Source organism: Branchiostoma belcheri, unplaced genomic scaffold (genome assembly GCF_001625305.1).
Source record: "Branchiostoma belcheri isolate BF01 breed outbred unplaced genomic scaffold, Haploidv18h27 scaffold25, whole genome shotgun sequence".
In the NCBI taxonomy this organism is placed as follows: Eukaryota; Metazoa; Chordata; class Leptocardii; order Amphioxiformes; family Branchiostomatidae; genus Branchiostoma; species Branchiostoma belcheri.
In genome coordinates, this window is record NW_017803854.1 from 1,707,546 (window position 1) to 1,728,728 (window position 21,183).

Here is a 21,183-nt window from a genome sequence, read left to right on the forward strand (position 1 = left end):
CACCATATAAGATAAAATAAGAATGTCAACAAAACTAATTACAAACTAACTATTTCATAAGAAAGTATCATAACAATGATTTTATTATGTTTCTAACACTTAGATGTTAAGAATATGCTGTATACTACAATACATTTAACATCATACGTACGAAAATATTTGGGTGCACTGGTGCACCCACATGAAAAATTGGGTGCACAGCTCCAAATTTGGGTGCACTAAGGTGCACATGCACCCAGTATTTCGAGCCCTGTCTTGCGACGACGACCCGTACATGATAGACAAAAACTGAGAAATGATAATTAACGTATACCAAAGATACCAGGAAGCCAATATATGTACAACAACCCACCAAATTTTATTCCACTGCAATTACATCGCAACATAGCCACTGAGAATATAATACAAATCACAGAAAATGGCAATTTACAGTCAACTACTCGAGTCGATGCGGCCACATTACATGAAAAAGAGCAAAGAGCTACATAGATACTCAAAAGCCAAAGCATGCACAACTACACAAGGAACATTAGTGCCATAGAACTTTATAACAAACTCGGTGTAAATGGCACATAACAATTTACAACTGGCTATGCTGGCCAGCATATACGGGCTACACTACATATATAACAATACTTAAGAGCCATGTACAGAATGAAATTATATACCGTTCAAACCTACATTCAAAGTCTAGATATTAAGTGTCGTTGCATCAACAATGAACAGTCACATATGCCTATTATACATTAAACGTATGAGTCGATTTGGCCGACCCCCATCTTCCGACCTCTGCATGGTTTTGTCCGTTTTTCTCTTGCAATGACTCTTAAATAGAACTGCTTACTCACTACAATTTGACACATACATTGAACTGTACATTTTTTTGTATGAGACAATTATTAATGTCTAACGACAAAAACATTTATGCATATATAAAGAATATATCATTCTGTACATCACGTTACGTTTTTAGTCTACAATGTGACACATTGAACTTTTCACTACAACTAGACTGAACCACGAAACACGAAATGTGTACTAGTATCTTCTAGGAATCGCTAAAGCGCTCTCTACAAGCATGAATATGTCTTTTACAAAATTATTCTGCTTTTCGTTTCTCACAAATTTCCAGAGTGCAAGGCTAGAGAACACTCCTAGGCATTTGACTAATTTCTGGCTACTGTAATTAGCATCTCTTCTCCCTTAGTCAAATACATAAATGTTATAGACATGCTCGACTAACTAAGAGTCAGAACTGACGGACCCAAATAGGATTTAGATCTAAGAATTCGTTTAAGCTGGTGTGTTACGCCGAAGGACGGTTATACCGGCTATACTGATACAGATATGCGGGAGTCTGCAACGGTATGGCTGCTTAAATATGTAATTTCAGATGCCCCCCGAGTATTACAACATTATGTTAAGGAAAGCCAACATTTGTAGTTCCAGGTTGCATGGATCATGACTGTGTTACAGTATTCTGTCTTACAGGTGTCAAGTAAATGATGATTGGTAAAAACAAGCCTACCTCTGCCCCTGTGGATCTGTGGATTGTCGATGATACACTGGCCATGCTCATAATCCCAAACTCTTCTTTGTCTAAACTGTTCATTTGTCCAATTTCAGATGGAAATGTATTTTCAACGTACGTCGAATGAACACAGTTGTCCTTTGGTACTTCTGTTCCTGTATTTGTCCACAACTATTCCACAGTCTAGTTTCGTTTCTTCGTTTCACGACAGTCCTTATCTCTTTTTTTACGGTTTGCCTTTGTTGCACTGGCCTGCATCTTCCTCCCATGCCAACTTCGGCCGCGAAGGTGGACGGTCCAAAGTCTAAGTGCGTCCCACGTTTGGCTCGTCGGTGTCCAACGTTAGTGTAGGGACGTCCTCTTCTTCGGCATCCGTGTTTACTTGCCCGGGGAGGTTTACCGTCGCGTCCTCCTGTCCGGGACATGGCGTTGGCTCGGCGTGCACCTCCGCCCTCACTGTTAGCCGGATCGGTCGCCCCGAAGCGGTCTCGCGGCCACGGTGTCCTGAACGGGGCGCTGGTGGTCCGGGGGTCGTGTCTGCCTGTGTTGCCTGCTTTTCTGCCTGGTCAGGGGGCATGTTCTCCGCCGTGGGCTGCACGATGAGGACCTCTGAAGAGGTTTGAGCGGGCGCCAGTGCCGAGGCCGGTGCCCCGCGCCGCCCGGGACGGGTGACGGCGGCCATCTCCGCGTCGTCCTGGCAATGCCGCCGTGTCGCTGCCGGCGGCGGCGGGTTGGCGTTGGTCGGCAATCCGCACAGCTCCCTGCAGGCTCGGCAGAACTCTGGCAGCCGGAAGCTGTAGATGACGGGGTTCGCCACGGACGATAGCGTCAGGACCAGGAGGACGGCCACGCGTTCAGCGATCATCAGGGCGGGTTGGGACATCTGTTCCTCTGTAATCACAGCTCGCCAAATTGCTACTCGGAAAACGACAGTGGCTGTGGAGGCAGTCAAGATGGTGGCATGCGGCACCATCACTTTAAATGCCTTGGTCTGGAACACCCACAGATCACGGTTCTCGTCCCTTTCCTGTTGCCTTCTGGCCTCCTTGAAGATACGCCAGTAGATCACTAGGACGGAGAGAACAACAAATAGTGTGAGAAGGATGGTCATGTTTCTGAAGATGGCAGATAAGGAAGTACTGTTCGCAGGCTCCCTTCCACAACGCTGGTTGTACTCTGGCAGTCCGCCGAAGGCCACAGGCGCTAGTCCGAAGAGAAGGGAGAAGGCCCTGGACGTCAAGATGCCCAGGACCACGCGTTTGGTCGTGACTTTGTCATGGTAGTGTAGGGGATGGCACACGAAATAGTACAGATCGACTGATATCATGAGGTATGTATAATACATAGACATCCCAAATACGGGCGCTACCACTGCTTCAGCCGAGCAGTACGCTTGTCCCCCGCTGGCGTCTTGCCGGAAAAGTGCGTAGATTTGGACGGGAATCAGGCAGCCGGTGAAGACGATGTCGTCTACCGCCAGGTTACACCGCAGGTAGTGGCTGGGCTTTTGCAGATACTCTTTCTTCCAAACCAGGAAGATGAGCAGCAGTCCGCATCCTACCGACAACACCAGGCTGATGATGAGATATGCCGTCTGCAAATCGCGAGATGTTGAGCCGATGGACAGAACGTGGTCCATGTCATCTTCTACCGGCGAACCGTCCGTGTCTTCTTCCATATTGTAACAATAGTAAAACTGCGAAGGAGGAAGCTGTGAAGGAGGAAGTTGTGAAGGAGGAAGCTGTGAAGGAGGAAGCTGTGAAGGAGGAAGCTGTGAAGGAGGAAGCTGTGAAGGAGGAAGCTGTGAAGGAGGATGAGACCAGAATAAGACTATCTACATGTACATCTACCTCCTGCAAATAAAGACTTGTTTGTTTGATGCAGTCACTGTGTCCGGTGGTTCAATCCGCATTATCGGCTTTGTATTCCTGTGGTTAAGCAGCATTTCTTTTTTGGCTGGATTTTTTTTTCGCCCTCTCGCATTAGTTTTGTGGTCTCCAAAGGACGTCATCCATAAAATTAACTTGGTGTGGCCTTACAGATATATTCACATGCTGATCAGGTTGTATGAACCAGAAGTAGCGATAATAAAGATGCCAATAGACGCAACGTTTAAGATTTTTAAAAAGCTTAGAAGGTTAAACCATCTAGGTGCAAGCCTGCATAGTGATATAGCAAATTTGTAAAAAAAATGTTTATGTCTTGCGACAAGGACCCGTATATAATAGACAAAAAATGAGAAGTGATAAACTAATGTATACCAAAGATATGTACAACAACCCACCAAATTTTATTCTACTGCAACTTCATCGCAACATAGCCACTGAGAATATAATACAAATTACAGAACATGCGTCAATTTGCAACTAACTACAGAAAATGGCAATTTGCAACTAGCTACTGGAGTCGATGCGTATATGGGCTACATTACACGAAAAAGAGCAAAGAGCTCCATAGCGATATGCGAAAGCCAAAACATGCACAACTACACATCAAACCTTACTGCCCTAGAACTTCGAAACATGGCAAACTCAGTATCAGTATAAATGGCACATAAGCTGGTGTGTTACGCCGAAGGGCGGTTATACCGGCTATACAGATACAGAAGCTGGTGTGTTACGCCGAAGGGCGGTTATACCGGCTATACTGATACAGATAACAATTTACAACTGGCTGCTGACCAGCGTATACGGGCTACATGACATGTATGGCCATGTACAGGATGAAATTATGGTAAAAGTTAGTGGCCTGATCTATGTAAAAAAAACTCACCTTTTAGCTTCCACTAGAGATAAAACTGTTCGCGACTGTCACCTGTGAAAAGCGGGTAACGGCTTCATTTAAGGTGTCCCGAGTATGCAAATAAATATATTAACATGTAACACATCTTAAAAGAAATTAGGAAATGTGGAAAGCTTTTCTTTTCTCCCATTGTCTTTTTTTGCCTTATCGCCTTAGATTTGGAGTCTGTGGTGGATGTCATCCATAAAATATACCTGCTGTGGCCTTATGAATATTCCGGTATTCTCATAAAGTATTCCGTATTTTCATGAATAGCCCCTCCCGCTGTAAGTAAGGCACTTACACCACTCTTGGAGTACAAAGAACGCGTTTCATGAAGGGAATGGCAATTAACAACCTTAGCTATCTTTAGCTGTGGCTATTTTGGGCACAGTTGGACGTATTTCGCTGCTACTACCAGTGGTCTTACGTATAGCCCTCACAATATATAACACTACCAGCAACATGCACCCGATTCAAGAGTCGCCACGGCTGTACCCAGGCTGCTCGTTGTATTTGTGACAGTTATCGTCAATTTTTTTTACCGGACTTATCCTCTGAGAGTAGAGACGGGTTCCGATCAGGTCCCCCTAACACTGAGAGCCGAGGTCCCGGAGTGTGGAACTTCGTAGTACATGTAACGTTATATTAATGTCCTTGGTATCCACAACACGGTGCTGTATCCCAAAACATGCTCAGGGACAATGTTGGATAGTCCTCGCGTATCCAGAACCGTACCTCAACTTAATCCTAATCCATGCATACATAAAACCAAATAGGCGCGGTTCTGAATCAAGGTGTGGGGGGGGGGGCGCTGTACATGTGCCGCAGCCGGTGTTGCAGGGCTCGAAATTAAAGGTGGTCCAATGGCCACTGACCCCTAAAATTTAGGCTGGGACAACTAAAAAGACACTTTGGGACATTTTTTGGGACAATTATAGTGCGCCTGGGAGTCAGAACTTAAGCAAAATAAAGTTGACTTCAAATTGAACTTCAAGTTATACAATACTTCCCGAAAAACAGGATGGGACAGTTCATCCTCACTTCCGGACATTTGAAATTTATTTTTGGGACAGTGCTGTAGTTAATTTCGAGGCCTGTGTTGTATAGCCAGTATAGCAAATGTATAGCCAGAAACACGCGACCAAAACACAAATATATTCACATGCTAATCAGGTTGTATGAACCAGAAGTAGTGATAAGAAATATGCCAATAGACGCAACGTTTAAGGTTTCAAACTGAGCAGGAACCATCTAGATGCAAGCCTGTATAGTGATATGCCAATTCGTAAAAAAAAAGTGTTTATGTTTTGCAGGGCTCAAAATGTATTTTTGAGAATAGCCTGCACTGGTGCACCCAACCTAAAAAATTGGGTGCACAGAAAATATTTTGGGTGCACCATATAAGATAAAATAAGAATGTCAACAAAAACTAATTACAAACTAACTATTTCATAAGAAAGTATCATAACAATGATTTTATTATGTTTCTAACACTTAGATGTTAAGAATATGCTGTATACTACAATACATTTAACATCATACGTACGAAAATATTTGGGTGCACTGGTGCACCCACATGAAAAATTGGGTGCACAGCTCCAAATTTGGGTGCACTAAGGTGCACATGCACCCAGTATTTCGAGCCCTGTCTTGCGACGACGATCCGTACATGATAGACAAAAACTGAGAAATGATAATTAACGTATACCAAAGATACTAGGAAGCCAATATATGTACAACAAGCAACCAAATTTTATTCCACTGCAACTACATCGCAACATAGCCACTGAGAATATAATACAAATTACAGAACATGCGTCAATTTGCAACTAACTACAGAAAATGGCAATTTGCAACTAGCTACTGGAGTCGATGCGTATATGGGCTACATTACACGAAAAAGAGCAAAGAGCTCCATAGCGATATGCAAAAGCCAAAACATGCCCTACTGCACATCAAACTTTACTGCCCTAGAACTTCGAAACATGGCAAACTCAGTATCAGTGTAAATGGCACATAAGCTGGTGTGTTACGCCGAAGGGCGGTTATACCGACTATACAGATACAGTAACAATTTACAACTGGCTGCTGACCAGCGTATACGGGCTACATGACATATAAAACAATACGTAAGACTACTAAGAGCCACAGACAGAATGAAATGATATACCGTTAAATCCTACCTTGGAACTCTAGATGTCTTTGAATCAACTATGAACAGTTACATATGCATATTATACATAAAAAGTATGAGCCGATTTGGTCGACCCCCATCTTCCGACCTCTGCCTAGTTTTGTCCGTTTTTCTCGTGCAATGACTCTTAAATATATATAGTTTAAATCTCTGGAACTACAATTTGACACATTGAACTGTACATTTTTTTGTATGAGACAATTATCAATGTCTAACGACAAGAACATTTATGCATATATAAAGAATATATCATTCTGTACATCACGTTACGTTTTTAGTCTACATTGTGACACATTGACTACAACCAGACTGAACCACGAAACACGAAATGTGCATCTTCTAGGAATCGCTAAAGCGCTCTCTGCAAGCATGAATATGTCTTTTACAAAATTATTCTGCTTTTCGTTTCTCACAAATTTTCTGAGTGCAAGGCTAGAGAACACTCCTAGGCATTTGACTAATTTCTGGCTACTGTAATTAGCATCTCTTCTCCCTTAGTCAAATACATAAATGTTATAGACATGCTCGACTAACTAAGAGTCAGAACTGACGGACCCAAATAGGATTTAGATCTAAGAATTCGTTTAAGCTGGTGTGTTACGCCGAAGGACGGTTATACCGGCTATACTGATACAGATATGCGGGGGTCTGCAACGGTATGGCTGCTTAAATATGTGATTTCAGATGCCCCCCGAGTATTACAACATTATGTTAAGGAAAGCCAACATTTGTAGTTCCAGGTTGCATGGATCATGACTGTGGAACAGTATTCTGTCTTACAGATGTCAAGTAAATGATGATTGGTAAAGACAAGCCTACCTCTGCCCCTGTGGATCTGTGGATTGTCGATGATACACTGGCCCTGCTCATAATCCCAAACTCTTCTTTGTCTAAACTGTTCATTTGTCCAATTTCAGATGCAAATGTATTTTCAACGTACGTCGAATGAACACAGTTGTCCTTTGGTACTTCTGCTCCTGTATTTGTCCACATCTATTCTACAGTCTAGTTTCGTTTCTACGTTTCACGACAATCCTTATTTCAGCGTCTCTTCTTTTACGGTTTGCCTTCGTTGCCCTGGCCTGCATTTTCCTCCCATGTCACCCTCGGCCGCGAAGGTGGACGGTCCAAAGTGCGTCCCACTTTTGGCTCGTCGGTGTCCAACGTTAGTGTAGGGACGTCCTCTTCTTCGGCATCCGTGTCTACTTGCCCGGGGAGGACTACCGTCGCGTCCTCATGTCCGGGACAGGGCCTCGGCTCGGCGTGCACCTCCGCCCGCACTGTCAGCCGGGTCGGTCTCCCCGAGGCGGTCTCGCGGCCACGGTGTCCTGCACGGGACGCTGGTGGTCCGGGGCTCGTGTCTGCCTGTGTTGTCTGCCTTTCTGCCTGGTCGGAAGGCATGTCCTCCGCCGTGGGCTGTATGGTCAGGCCCGCTGAAGAGGTTTGAGCGGGCGCCAATTCCGAAGCCGGTGCCCCGCGCCGCCTGGGACCGGTGATAGCGACCATCTCCGTGTCGTCCTGGCGATGCCGCCGTGTCGGTGCCGGCGGCGGCGGTGGGTTGGCGTTGGTCGGCCATCCGCACAGCTCCCTTAAGGCTCGGCGGAACTCTGGCAGCCGGAAGCTGTAGATGACGGGGTTCGCCACGGACGATAGAGACAGGACAAGTAGGATGGCCGTGCGTTCAGCGATCATCAGGCCGCGAAGGGACATCTGTTCCTCTGTGATCACAGCTCGCCAAATGGCTACTCGGAAAACAATAGTGGCTGTGGATGCAGTCAAGATCGTGGCATGCGGCACCATCACTTTGAATGCCTTGGTCTGGAACACCCACAGGTCACGGTTCTCGTCCCTTTCCTGTTGCCTTCTGGCCTCCTTGAAGATACGCCAGTAGATCACTAGGACGGAGAGAACAACAAGTAGCACGAGAAGTATGGTCATGTTTCTGAAGATGGCAGATAAGGCAGTACTGTTCGCAGGCTCCCTTCCACAACGATGGTTGTATTCTGGCAGTCCGCCGAAGGCCACTGGCGCTAGTCCGCCGAAGAGGGACAAGACCCTGAACGCCAGGATGCCCAGGACCACGCGTTTGGTCGTGACTTTGTCGTGGTAGTGTAGGGGGTGGCACACGAAGTAGTACAGGTCTACTGCCATCATGAGGTATGTGTAATACGTAGACATCCCAAATACGGGCGCTACCACTGCTTCAGCCGAGCAGTACGCTTGTCCTCCGCTGGCGTCTTGCCGGAAAAGTGCGTAGATACGGACGGGAATCAGGCAGCTGGTGAAGACGATGTCGTCTACCGCCAGGTTACACCGCAGGTAGTGGCTGGGCTTTTGGAGATACTCTTTCTTCCAAACCAGGAAGATGAGCAGCAGGCCGCATCCTACCGACAACACCAGGCTGATGATGAGATACGCCGTCTGCAGATCGCGAGATGTTGAGCCGATGGACAGAACGTGGTCCATGTCATCTTCTACCGGCGAACCGTCCGTGTCTTCTTCCATATTGACAGCTTTTTAAGCCGTCGCTTAGCCTGGAATGGTGTTCCTCCTGGTTATCTGAACAGAGAAACGAGGCCGCTGTGTACCCAACGTAGCATGTACTGGCAGTCAATCTATTCAGGCGCTAGAACGTATTACCTTATAGGGAGAAAATTGTTGTTGTCGGTAGCAACCTTTGTATACACTCTCTCCTGACGTCGAAGTTATTCAGTGGCCGATTTTTTACAGTAAGTTTTTAATAACTTCCTTCGTGTCTGACGCTGTCGGTGTCCTATATCATCAGATGACTCCGTGATTGAACAGTTGAACAGTTATTCAAGCCTGACTTACATAAACCGTGGTATGGCATCTCATAATAAAGCACAACTGAAAGATTTCAACGTAAAGGGTTCCAACAACAACAAAAACAGCAGTTATTACAAAATTATTGCAATTATTAGATGTTAGCCGATGAATACATGTCACAGCACATGATGAACGCTTCGCACTAAGTATTCCAAAACTATATAGCCAGTGATGCCCGACCAAAACTCATACGAATGTCCACCTGCTGAATACGTTGTATAAACCAGAAGTAGCGATATTACAAAACACCCTGCACCACTGAAGGTCTCTGAATAAGAGCCGCATAGTTCCCATTTTTAGAGTCTTTATTCAGTTTGTTACACACTACAAGTAGTACAACATTCAGACCAGCAAACTACTGTGTTTAAAAGGTTAAAATATCAGATTTATAGGCAGTTAATTGAGCAATTGACTACTTGGACTCGTGGACTCTAGATTATATACAACATATACAAAGGAATCCAAAATAGACTATAGAGTATAGTTGCCCATGTTAACTATCTGTCAATGTCAACATAAGTTATATGTGTCAACCTAAAAGGTGTCGCTTACTGTCGCTGATCTTGGTTACTTAACTTCACTATCATCATTAACATTACAAAATCATAGTATCAATAAACAATTCTGCTTAGAGGAAAGAGTCCGATTGGACATAGTTTAGTTACATTATTGCCTTTCATTGGGCTATGCCACCGGGTTATATAGTACACTCAGCCGTCCTCGTAAGGCAAAGGTACGAGGGTCCCTGCCAACGTAACTCCTTGGTTTTGTTTGCTTGTTTCATTCGTGCCGCCGCCTTCATAGGCACGCCATACTTCAGCTCACTACTTCTTTCTTCCAACGACGGGCCCGGCAGGTTTCTTGCCGCCTACAACCCCGGCTCCGCCGGCCTTCCTACCGCCCGCCCCGCCACCGGGTTTCTTCCCCCCAACAACGCCGGGGCCGCCCGCTTTCTTCCCCCGGCCTCCGGCGCCACCAGGACCGCCGGCTTTCTTGCCTCCTACGCCAGCCTTCTTTCCTGCCATTGGACCGCCAGCCTTCTTTCCCCCTATAGGAACGCCACCCTTCTTCCCGGCCAGCCCACCGGGCCCTCCGGGCTTCTTGCCTCCGGGAGGAACCGGCCCTGGCGGCTTCTTCTTCCCCCTGGCCTTGATGGCCAACACGGTGTACAGGACCGGGTTGAGGGCCGAGTTGATCGGGAGGATGATGACGGCGGTGAAGGCGAAGACTTCCCCGGGCAGAGCGACACCAGTGAGGGCCATGATGCCCATGAGGGTGACGGGAAACCAGCAGAAGAAGTCGGTCAGCACGATCATGGTCATGCGGGTGGTCATGGTCTGGGTCTGGCCGGCCTTCTGCTTTCCCGCGGCCTCTCCGGACGCCTTCCCGGCGCTGCGGACGGAGACGAACATGGCGATGTAGCTGCCCATGATGAGCACGAAGGCGATGAAGTTGAAGACCATGAAGATGGCCACGGAGTACTCGAACCCGGGCGGGCGCTCCGCGGTGATGTGGAGGGGCAGGCACACTCCGGAGCGGGCGTAGAACTCGTCCTGGAAGTAGGGGAGAGAGAGAGAGAGAGAGAGAGAGAGAGAGAGAGAGAGAGATAGAAAATGGTTTATTCAATATAAAAAACGTAACCTTTGCAGCACCAGTGCTAAATTGCGGTTTCTGTACACAAACACGTCCTTCAAATATTATCAGGACTTAAGCATTACACATTACAAATAATAATTAAAAGAAGTCGTAAATCTTGGAAAATCACTACTATGACGACTGAAAATTCTGTTATAACATTAATTAACATCAACTGTCGTTCAGCAGGTGAACACAATAAGGTAGTGTACTGTTTAGCATACGCTGTGCCCGGCACTTAAACTGTGTCAGATTCGTGCTATTCCTGAGTGTTCTATTGTGGACCCCCCCTTTGTTATTTTTTTTAATATTTTTTTTATTATTTTTATTGTCCAAACAGTACCCGTGCAGTTGCAGCCTTTGACGGCTGAATTGATGCAGGGTATCACATAATAATCCATACAAATCACAACAAACAAGTAATACACATGATAACACATTATATTTTCTCCACAATTTTTGTGGAACTGTCGCAAGGGTCTGTGCGGCTGCCATTCGGCGCCACAAGGTGACCTCAATACGGCTTTCCCCAACCGAAGTTAGGTACCCATTCACACCTGGGTGGAGTGAGGAAAGTCGTGTAAAGTGCCTTTCCCAAGGGCACAACGTCGGGGCGCATGTTCAGACATGTCCCGGGTATGACTCGGGTTCGAACCCGGGTCTCCCGGTTCACAGTCGAATGATCTACCACTACGCCACCCGACGCCACAGTTATGGCGTTATGGGAGCCAAGCGCGGTATTTACCTGGAAGTACGGCACGTCCATGAGAGGGAACACTCCAAGGAAGGCCACGATGCCCCAGATCGCGATCATCATCGTCATGGCCTGCTTCACGCTGATCTTCCACTCCGTCTTGAAGGGGAACACGACGGAGATGAAGCGGTCCACGGTGATCAGGACCAGGGAGCAGACCGACACCTGGTTGTCACAGAAGAAGAACTTTATTGCGCAACAGATGTAGCGGGTACAACGTATGGCAGAATGATACATACATAGTTTGTGGCGTTAACATACACATATGGTGGTGTTGAGAATATCTAACAGTTCTACTAACTGTAATAGGAATCTGGTCTGCTTCATAAACAATGTATAACAAAAGAGAGACACTAATTATACTAATCTAACTCTATTAATACAATGTAGTAATAAATTGTGTCAGGAATTAATTACGTTTTCTCGTTTTGTCATTGAATTGTGTACAAATTGGCCTACACAAGTGGAAATGTTGACAGGGCATGATAGTAACATATAGAATATCTCTGTCTTTGTATGGGGTAGTGTTATATTGGTCTGACATGTAATATGTTGTAACAATTTTCGTTGGTTTTCATCATAGGTTGGGCAATCTATTATCACAGAAAGGAGGTTTTTCACTACCCAAGCCCAAAACTAAAGCCTTACCCAGGACTTTTCTATACAGGAGTACAAAAAGTCATAACACACTACCAAACAACAACATGATCATATATAGCAAACCAACCAACATTTAAGATCACAATAAATGACTGTATGGACACACACAGTCACACAGGGACAAGGGTGCTTGCGGCAACAGGGTTTTGTTGTGGGCGAGTAACAACTGACTTATTATTATTATTTTATCTTATCTTATGTTGCTGGACTCCAGGAAGAATAGTATGTAATTTACCATACTAATGGATAGCCTCCTTCGCAGACTTGTTGGGCGTCGGCGTTATTTTTTCTGTGAGCGGCGCGAGTTATGCCGCGGAGGGACGATTTTACCGCCGAGGGAGTTTTTGCCACGGAGAGAAGGTTTCCCGGAGATCTCAATGAACAAACAAACAAACAAACAAACAAACAAACAAACAAACAAACAAACAAACCTCGCTGGACACGACGAAGACGAAGCCTGCGAACTCGCAGAGCCGGCTGGTGCGCCACTTCTCGTCGTTCCAGATGTAGACGTTGCGGTAGTACTCGTCAACGGACGCCACGATCATCTGGTACACGCCCATCAGCAGGTCAGCCACTCCGAGGTTCAGCACCAGGATGTTCTGCACGCGGCTCTTTCCCAGGGACTGGTCGAACTCGGCTATAGATAGATAAATATAGATACAATATCATGAAAGTTAATCTGTGTTGGTAGTTACATGTTTAACTGAACACGACTATTTCCTGAGCGGGGTGAAGAAGGCTATTTACATCAGGGCCCGCCACCCTTCACTTAACCGCGACGGGGGCCGACATCGTCTACCAGATACCTTTGACCCAGTGTTGACGTCACACTTAGTTCAAGCCTTCAACACACCTATTGGTGGGGTCGTGTGGCGTAGCGGCAGAGTGCTCGACTCGGAATCAAGAGGTCCCGGGTTCGAGTCCTGACATGCCACCGATCTTGTGCCCTTGGGAAAGGCACTTTACACGACTTTCCTCACTTCACTCAGGTGAAAATGAGTACTGTATTGTCCCCTGTGTTGCTGGCGGCATTAATATAAGTTGAAAATACTTGTGCCGTCACCACGTCTTGTGATTACATGTTGGAAATAAAAAAAAACACACCTATGATCCTCCGGATGATGACATAGCCGTTGCCGAGGATGGCGAAGCTGGCGAAGACCCACATGACCACGCGCAGCCCCTGTCGGGCGATCAGGTCCTCGCAGGACGACAGCTCGTTGGGCTGAGGGCTGAACGTGTCGAGGTGCTTGGTCTGCGTCAGAGCCACGCAGATGAACAAGTAGCTATCGGTGTGCCTAGAATGAATGCAAGACAGAGTATATGAAGTCAAATGAATGTTTTTTTATTAGATGCTAACCTGACAATGTTGGCTGCCTATATCAAAGAAGAAGAACCTGTTTTAAGCCTAAACAACAGCTGAAAGAAGATAGGGAAAAATGTAACATGTTGGTTTTTCAGTTGGACAAACTCGACGAACTGCTTCTCAACTATAGCTTAAATAATATTCTTATAGAAAGGCAAACATTTTTTTTTACAAACAGGTTTTACTTCACAGAGACATTTGGACACATTGATTTTATAACATATAAATTAACTAAAGCTCATACATAGAGGCTGATACGAATGAGTGAATTTCAAAAGAAGAAAGGAGGTAGATATATGCCAGTGATGAACGTGGCACTTACAACTCACTGAGCTCCGTCAGGCCGTCAAACATGCCCGGACCAAAGTTGGTGATCTGGTTGTCCTGGAGACGCCTAGAAAAAGAGACGGCACAATCTGGATATTGGTCATTGGTGCTATGTGTTTTGAGTCTCATTTTAGTTCCCAATATGTATCTGTCATTTGATATATATATTAAGTTAGTCTTTGTTTCAGGCCACTATACGAAAGAGGAAAGAGGAACAATGACAAATGTACAAATACACGTAGTACATAAATTACAAAGGTTTAAAAAGTGTGGCCAGTACAGGATTCGAGTAAACACATCTGAGTGGAAATAATATATCAATGGGATGAAAGTCGATTAGAATGGTATAGAGATATTTTTGATCCCATACATCTATCCCCCAAAACATCCAAATCCAAAAAGATAAATTCAACTTACAAGTTGACGAGCTTCGAAGTTGCGGTTGGATCTGAAGGGTTCGGTGCGAGCATGAAAGCGCCGTTGTCCACACTGAGGATCTTGTTGCTACTGAGGTCTCTACAGAAAGAAAATGAGTTTGAACCATTAAAAACCTTGTCATAGCAAACAGCAACGCAATTGATATTTCAATTCGTACTATAATGTACCATGGACAATAATATCAACAATTTCCATATAGTTTTATGTGAAATATTGGGTTATGACTTATTTACAGTCGGATTATGAATGTCGTCTCATAATATATTGTGCCAGTCACTGTTATCAGTATATCAGCTGTAGCAACTAGATTGGAGACGTAAAAATCGGTAAAACAGATAAATAAACCACAAAACCACGGGTTACTCACAGGAACTCCAACCTTCGGAGGTACTTGAAAGGCTGTCCCTCGAGAGAAGTAATCTCATTGAAGCTCAGATCACTGTGGAAAAGAAAGAAAGGAAATAAGCATCACTTTACTTTTACTTTATCTACAACATGTATTTTATTAAGATACGAGGACTGCCAGGATTATCATTCTATAAAACCTTTGCATTTTAATTCTCCTTCAGATCGTCTTTTTTAAGTCGTTCGGTGTGATATAGCTAGCTGCCGCCGCGCCGCGTGCCTGCGAAGCTGGTATGCTACGCCGAAGGGCGGTTATACCGGCTATACCGATACAGATACTATTTGAGGTTTTCTGAAAAATTGACTTCGACTATTCCCTTAATTCTATGACGTTATGTTGTCGGGGTTTAAAGCATAACTCACAGGTAATACAAGTTAGCCAGAACCTCCAGAGTGCTGTTGCCGATGTAGTGCAAGCTTGTGTTCCTCAAAATGCTGGAAAAAACGAGGGACAAATTACGTGCATACAGACACTGTTCTGTTTATTCTTATCATACAATGGTGAAAAGCCTCTGCTACATAATGTAATACAACACCACAGCGCCAGTTACCATGGTGACAGACGCCTGGTCCGGGTCATTGACCTTACGTGTTTGGAGAAAATGAAGAAACAGAGCACAAACAATGCGTTTACTTCGAATTCTGTGATTGTAAATATAGAAGTTTTTATTGCAAATTCGTGCCCGGAGGCTAATTGCAAATCATAAACATACAACAGTATTGAAACAGATTATATTATTATACAATAGTATCTACATGATGAAAAGTAGTTGACTAAAACTATAGCTATGTCTGAAGGGTTTGACTTCTCTTTTGTAAACAATGGAAGACGTAATGTCCCACCTTTTCTAAAATTTGTGGGTTTTGGGAAGTTAACAGAAGAATAGTTTGTAAATATACGTAAAGGCTTACAGTTCGCCCATCAGCTTGAAGTTGGAGAGGTCGAGCAGGGTCTCGTTCTGCAGCGCCGTCCCGTTACCGTCCAGCCTGACCGCCTGTTGGATCTCCAGCAGACGGGCGTTACTCGCGTCACTGTGTAAGAATTAGGAGAGTAGAAAAAGAAAGACACACCTGGCCGGGGATTGAACCCACGCCAAACCCGGGCGCCAGCTCATAACCCCAAGCTTCTAACCATTCGGCTAAAAGGTCTAGAACCGTCAGACGGATCAGTTGGTAGCGCCTATAAACCCCCACTGTTACACACCATTGGTCAGGACACTTTATCAAATCATCTAGACAACCAATCAACTACCTTGGAAAGTTTTAAAGGAATCATAACAATACTCCATTGGCCAAGACACACAATCAAATTACCTAGACAGCCAATCAACTACCTGGGAAGAATATATAAAGGAATAACAATAACATACCATTGGTCAAGACACTTTAGTGCTGTTTACAAAGTAAACTTTACCCAACTTTACTGGTATTTACTACCATTGGTAAATAAATCCAACCTTTTCTGAACTGTCTTGAATTGACTAGATCATCAACTAGCTACCTGGGATAAATCTAAAGGAAGATGGGTATTTAGGGAATGTATTATAATATACCACTCACAGTTTGCGGAGTAGCTTGGACAGTTTATCCAGCGTCACGTCAAACTTGTTGTTTTGACAGAAGAAAGACAGCCCCTCACAGTTGCATCCAGTAGGGCACTCGATACCTGGTAAGGAAGTCACATAGAATTTTCAAGCTGATTGTGAGAACTTGCGACAAAAGCAACATGCAATAAGGATCTAAGTCAGTCTTTTCCACACAGGCCACCTGCAGGTGCAATGGCCAAGTGGGTAGAGTGTTCGCCTTGCACTCGGGAGGTCGTGAGTTCGATCCCCAACCGAGTCATACCAAAGACTTTCAAATGGTACATACTGCTTTCTCTGCTAAGGACTCGACATTTGGGAAAGAGTATGGGAGTTGAACTCACACCACTACCAGTTGACTAGCCCCCTGCTGTAGTCTTTGCACGATTGTGTGACCCAAGGGCTACTGAACCGGAGATGGGCGCCGCCCTATGCACCACGTGGGGCGAGGACTTTTTTAAACAGCTGTGGGACTCATGCAAGACTATCTTTGAATGTCCTCAGTTTGCGATCGTACAACAAGCGTACAACAACCGTACAACAGCCGTACAACGATCGTACAGCGACCGTACAACAATCGTACAACGATCGTACAGCGACCGTACAACAATCGTACAACGATCGTACAGCGACCGTACAACAATCGTACAGCGATCGTACTACAATCGTACAGCGATCGTGCAACAATCGTACGACGGTCGCACGTGTAAGACCTCTTACCGCAGTTGAACTCGTCGTCTCCCCGCGGACACTGCCTGGTGCCGTCACAGCGGTTCTCCATCGGCGTGCAGCTGCCGAACCCGTTACACCGGTGGGCGCCCGGGCACGTGTAACTTTCTGGGACACCAAAGTAAGAAGTTAAAAAGTATCAACGCAAAGTCATGTAGGGTGACGTACAACAGCTACCGCATAGCCTACAACAAAAAGCCTTTGTTTATTTATCTATTTATTTATTTAATTCATTCATTATTCATTCAATCTTTTATTCATTCTTCCATTGCTTATTCCTTTCCTTTACTCTCGTTCATTCATTGCCTGGCTTGTTTTCTCCCTTCTTTTTAAATCTATCCCTTGTTCCTCCCCTTCTTCCTCCCTCTTTCATTACTTATCCCTCATTCATTAATTGTTGCCCCATCCCTTGTTCCTCTCTTCTTTCTCCTTTCAATCATAATTGATTCACTTTTCTGTCATTTTCTTTCTTTCCTTCTTTCGTTTTTAAGTAACTAATTGATTAAATAATTCTCTCATTCCCTCTCACCGCAGTTTTCCTCATCCTCGCCAGTGGAACAGTCCATCTTCCCGTCACAGCGCAAGTGCTGTGGGATGCAGTATCCCAGGTTGCACTGCAGGTGGTTTATCGGACACACAAACTCTTTCGCTGCACAACAAAAGAAAAGAAATTTTGTAGTCACCATCTTTGACAAAGCCTCAGCAATACCAGGCGTTACTTATTATGAGTCAACTAGAACGTACGACAGAACGTTTTGTGCCTGCGTGAAACCCGCAATGTATTGTGCACGTCCTGTCTATAGTTTTCTAATGTTTATGTCGGAAGTAGAGTGGTTTATGTCTCAAGGGTCAACTATCGTATAGTCTTTACTATTTTTGTTTGGTTGTCCTTCCATCAAAATGAAAAAAAAAGAAGATATTTCAGAACTTCCAGTGCAAAAGCTAAAAAGGTGGCATGGTGGCTTGTCCACCTGTTCCACCATACCTTCCATGTATGTGGAAAACTGTAATATATAAATAAATAATTAAAATTCTTGAAGTAGGCTCGCCCCTGTGGCGTCGCCAAGAAAGTCCGCGTATATTAAATACTAGTATATAATTTTCCTTGAAAAAGCAGAACGACTCATTTCAACAAGGAAAGGGAAGATTGAAAACCACAGAGGGAAATGGGGATTTCTCTGTACATAATTGATATATTATCATTTTACTCATGATTGTTATTTTCTATTGGTTTCACTTTACTTTCACTTGGATGGTTTCACTTTATCCTTATTTGTTTATATTATGTGTATTTTGTGAATAAAAAAAGTCCGCGTTTGACTCACAGCAGGGCCTGAGGTGTGTGAGGTCCCGACACCCCACCATGATCCCCTCGTCGTTCTGGTTGAAGATGCAGGTCTCGTTCTTGCGCGCACACACCCCGTTCTTACACCGGATCTGTCCCGCGTCCGGGCAGCTGAAGTTAGGGCTTTTGTAATCTGTATGGGACAAGTTGGAGACAGGTATGCTCGACAGCTACCGAATCGTACACAGCCAGCTACGACCAGAGGGCGGAGGCAAGCAGAGCAAGAAGACACATGCCGGCTCAGCAGCAGGGACAGCACATCTGCGAGATATGCGGCCGCGTCTTAGCAGCTAGAATCGGCCTAATCAGCCATCGAAGAACACATCGAGTGAGAGAGACAGAGAGTCAACAATGAGGGACGTCATCTTCGAAACCGAAGGACCGCCTTAAGCAAGTAAGCAAATGGGGCAAATAAAGCACATCAGTTGACGAATATAGTCGCCTGGGTGCCAGACTGTTGCCAGGAGTAACATAGTGATACAGGCTCCTCGGTTCCGAAAATTTTACCCTCTTTGATGACAATTAGGTGCTAACCGCTCCATACTTCTCGGAAAGAGTAGAGATTTGTCTCAGTGAGTGTCTCAAACCTTCCACTCTGGCCTTACACAGCTTGTACCTGTACCTACATGTAAAGCATTTTATTGGCTATGCAAATAAACAAACATAACAGTTTTTTTATATTCCGAAACATGTAATCACAAGACGTGGTGACGGCACACTCAAGTTTTTTCAACTTATATTAATGCCGTCACCAACATAGGGGACAGTAAAATACTAATTTACACCTGAGCGAAGTGAGGAAAGTCGTGCAAAGTGTCTTTCCCAAGGGCACAAGATCGATGGCATGTCAGGACTCGAACCCGGGGCCTCTGGTTCCGAGTCGAGAACGCTGCCGCTACGCCACACGACCCCACAAACATAACATGCCGCTACGCCACACGACCCTTAAACATAACAGTTATTTTTGGTAGTACTTATGTTCAATTTCTGTGGAAGAAACTGCAATAGGGAGGCTTTATTTATCTATGCATTTATGTATTTATTATGGAAAATGAATCAAACAAACAAACAAAAATCGGTACCACAGTTGACGGGTTCGTCCTCGCCGATGTAGCCCATGCAGTCTATCTGTCCGTCGCAGTACCGCTCGATATTCAGACACGACCCATCAAAACACTGGAAACCCTCCGGGCAGAAGTCTATCGGGAAAAAAGAGGAAAAGAATTGTGTTAAACGTTACGTAACCATATACATTGTGCTGTGGGTCTTCAAGTGAATGATTTACTGGCCAAGATCTGTCTTTTGAAAGGGACGATCTCATCTGGAAATTGTGTTAAGGGATGCCTGCCCATTGCAAATGTCCAAAGGGGGACGACCGATGCTCCATATGCAACATCACACCTCTAACATTTCACTGCAGTTGACCTTATATTTTTAGATCAATGCTGCCGCTGACCCCCACCCCAGGTATGCATACAAATTTTCAGATGAAATTCTTTAGAGGCATACATTTTTTGTACCCGACGGTAACATGCTACCAACATGTGTCGGGCATTTGATATATCATTTTGGATCTGAAAAACGAATGATGTATAGCTGCAGGTCTGACAGGAGAGGACAAGAAACGTTAATTCTCTGTCTTACCGCAGCGGAGCTCGTCCGACCCGTCCGAACACTGGTGAATGCCGTCACAGACCTGCGACTTCAGCACGCACTGTTCAGACCCGCACCTCTTCTCATGGTCTTTACACGGTGGGTAGACTGTAGGGAAGACGTAATGAAACAATATAGCATGCTAAAGAAAACGGTTACCCAACCAACTGGCTAGAATGTGAAAACTGTAAGTAGCGTCCACTGCCTTTCGTCAGTCACTGGCGAAAAACGTAGTGGATGTTGCCTGAAACGTCTGAAAATTTCCAAACATATCCAATTACTTGAGTATCGATTGTGTAATTTATTACCTGTATGTCTAACCTTAATCGACGTAGTTTGAACATTGTTATCTTTAACTTTACAACGTAAAATTGGATCACATCAAAATGTAAAAGTCAACCTACCACAGTGCAGTTCATCCCTGCGGTTGCTACACTGCAGGGTGAAGTCACAGAAGAAGGACAGGGACACACACTCCGTCTCCCCGCGGGAATCACACTCGAAACTGAACGGAGCACAGCCTTTTGAAGCTGCAGATGGAAAAAACAACAACAAAAGAAAATCGGTATCTTAGGTGTGTTGAAGCACATTGAGCCACATACACATTTCAGCTTCTTTTCACTTGTTCCGTAGAAAGCGCACATCTGTATTTCAGTACCAAGGACAGAGCAAAAGCTTGAGAATAGCCTAGTCGTTTGTCTTGTTCAAAAGTAAAAAGCTGACTTTGTACGGCTTTAGGGGTACTGTATGTTTCCCACCCACACAGCTGTACTTCAGTACCAAGGACAGGGCAAAGGGTTGAAACTAGCCTATAGTAATTTCGAAGCATATCTTCCCTATATAGCCTTGTCTTGTTTGGAAGGAAACGGAAACTGTCTTTGTACGGCTTTGGGGGTACTGTACCAATAGGTGGTGTTTTGTTTGCTTTG

General features: G+C 44.9%; 3 protein-coding genes across 3 annotated transcripts in view; all 3 read right to left on the bottom strand.

Annotated features, from left to right (window-relative positions):
* Positions 1-1,835: 1,835 nt before the first annotated feature.
* Positions 1,836-3,209, bottom strand: LOC109471469 (olfactory receptor 2T7-like). Its single transcript, XM_019770799.1, has one exon. It carries the CDS (start codon positions 3,207-3,209, stop codon positions 1,836-1,838), a length of 1,374 nt encoding a protein of 457 aa, XP_019626358.1.
* Positions 3,210-7,565: 4,356 nt separating this feature from the next.
* LOC109471383 (olfactory receptor 2T7-like) lies at positions 7,566-9,014 on the bottom strand. The gene has a single exon (XM_019770672.1). The coding sequence runs from the start codon at positions 9,012-9,014 to the stop codon at positions 7,566-7,568; it is 1,449 nt and encodes a 482-aa protein (XP_019626231.1).
* Positions 9,015-10,180: 1,166 nt separating this feature from the next.
* The window catches only part of LOC109471384 (G-protein coupled receptor GRL101-like), a 13,940-nt gene continuing 2,937 nt past the window's right edge, over positions 10,181-21,183 (bottom strand). The window contains exons 6-19 of the mRNA XM_019770673.1: positions 20,659-20,784; positions 20,246-20,362; positions 19,684-19,800; positions 18,582-18,734; positions 17,786-17,905; positions 17,248-17,364; positions 16,505-16,610; positions 15,857-15,976; positions 15,308-15,379; positions 14,519-14,617; positions 13,513-13,706; positions 12,837-13,045; positions 11,737-11,910; positions 10,181-10,909 (exon numbers count right to left, since the gene is read on the bottom strand). Of these exons, the coding sequence (XP_019626232.1) occupies positions 10,181-10,909; positions 11,737-11,910; positions 12,837-13,045; positions 13,513-13,706; positions 14,519-14,617; positions 15,308-15,379; positions 15,857-15,976; positions 16,505-16,610; positions 17,248-17,364; positions 17,786-17,905; positions 18,582-18,734; positions 19,684-19,800; positions 20,246-20,362; positions 20,659-20,784 (2,453 nt within the window). The remainder of the gene's footprint in view (positions 10,910-11,736; positions 11,911-12,836; positions 13,046-13,512; positions 13,707-14,518; positions 14,618-15,307; positions 15,380-15,856; positions 15,977-16,504; positions 16,611-17,247; positions 17,365-17,785; positions 17,906-18,581; positions 18,735-19,683; positions 19,801-20,245; positions 20,363-20,658; positions 20,785-21,183) is intronic.

What these genes read in the sequence shown, in the direction of transcription:
- LOC109471469 (XM_019770799.1), bottom strand. Translation starts at nt 3,209, where the DNA reads ATGGAAGAAGACACGGACGGTTCGCCGGTAGAAGATGACATGGACCAC.
- LOC109471383 (XM_019770672.1), bottom strand. Translation starts at nt 9,014, where the DNA reads ATGGAAGAAGACACGGACGGTTCGCCGGTAGAAGATGACATGGACCAC.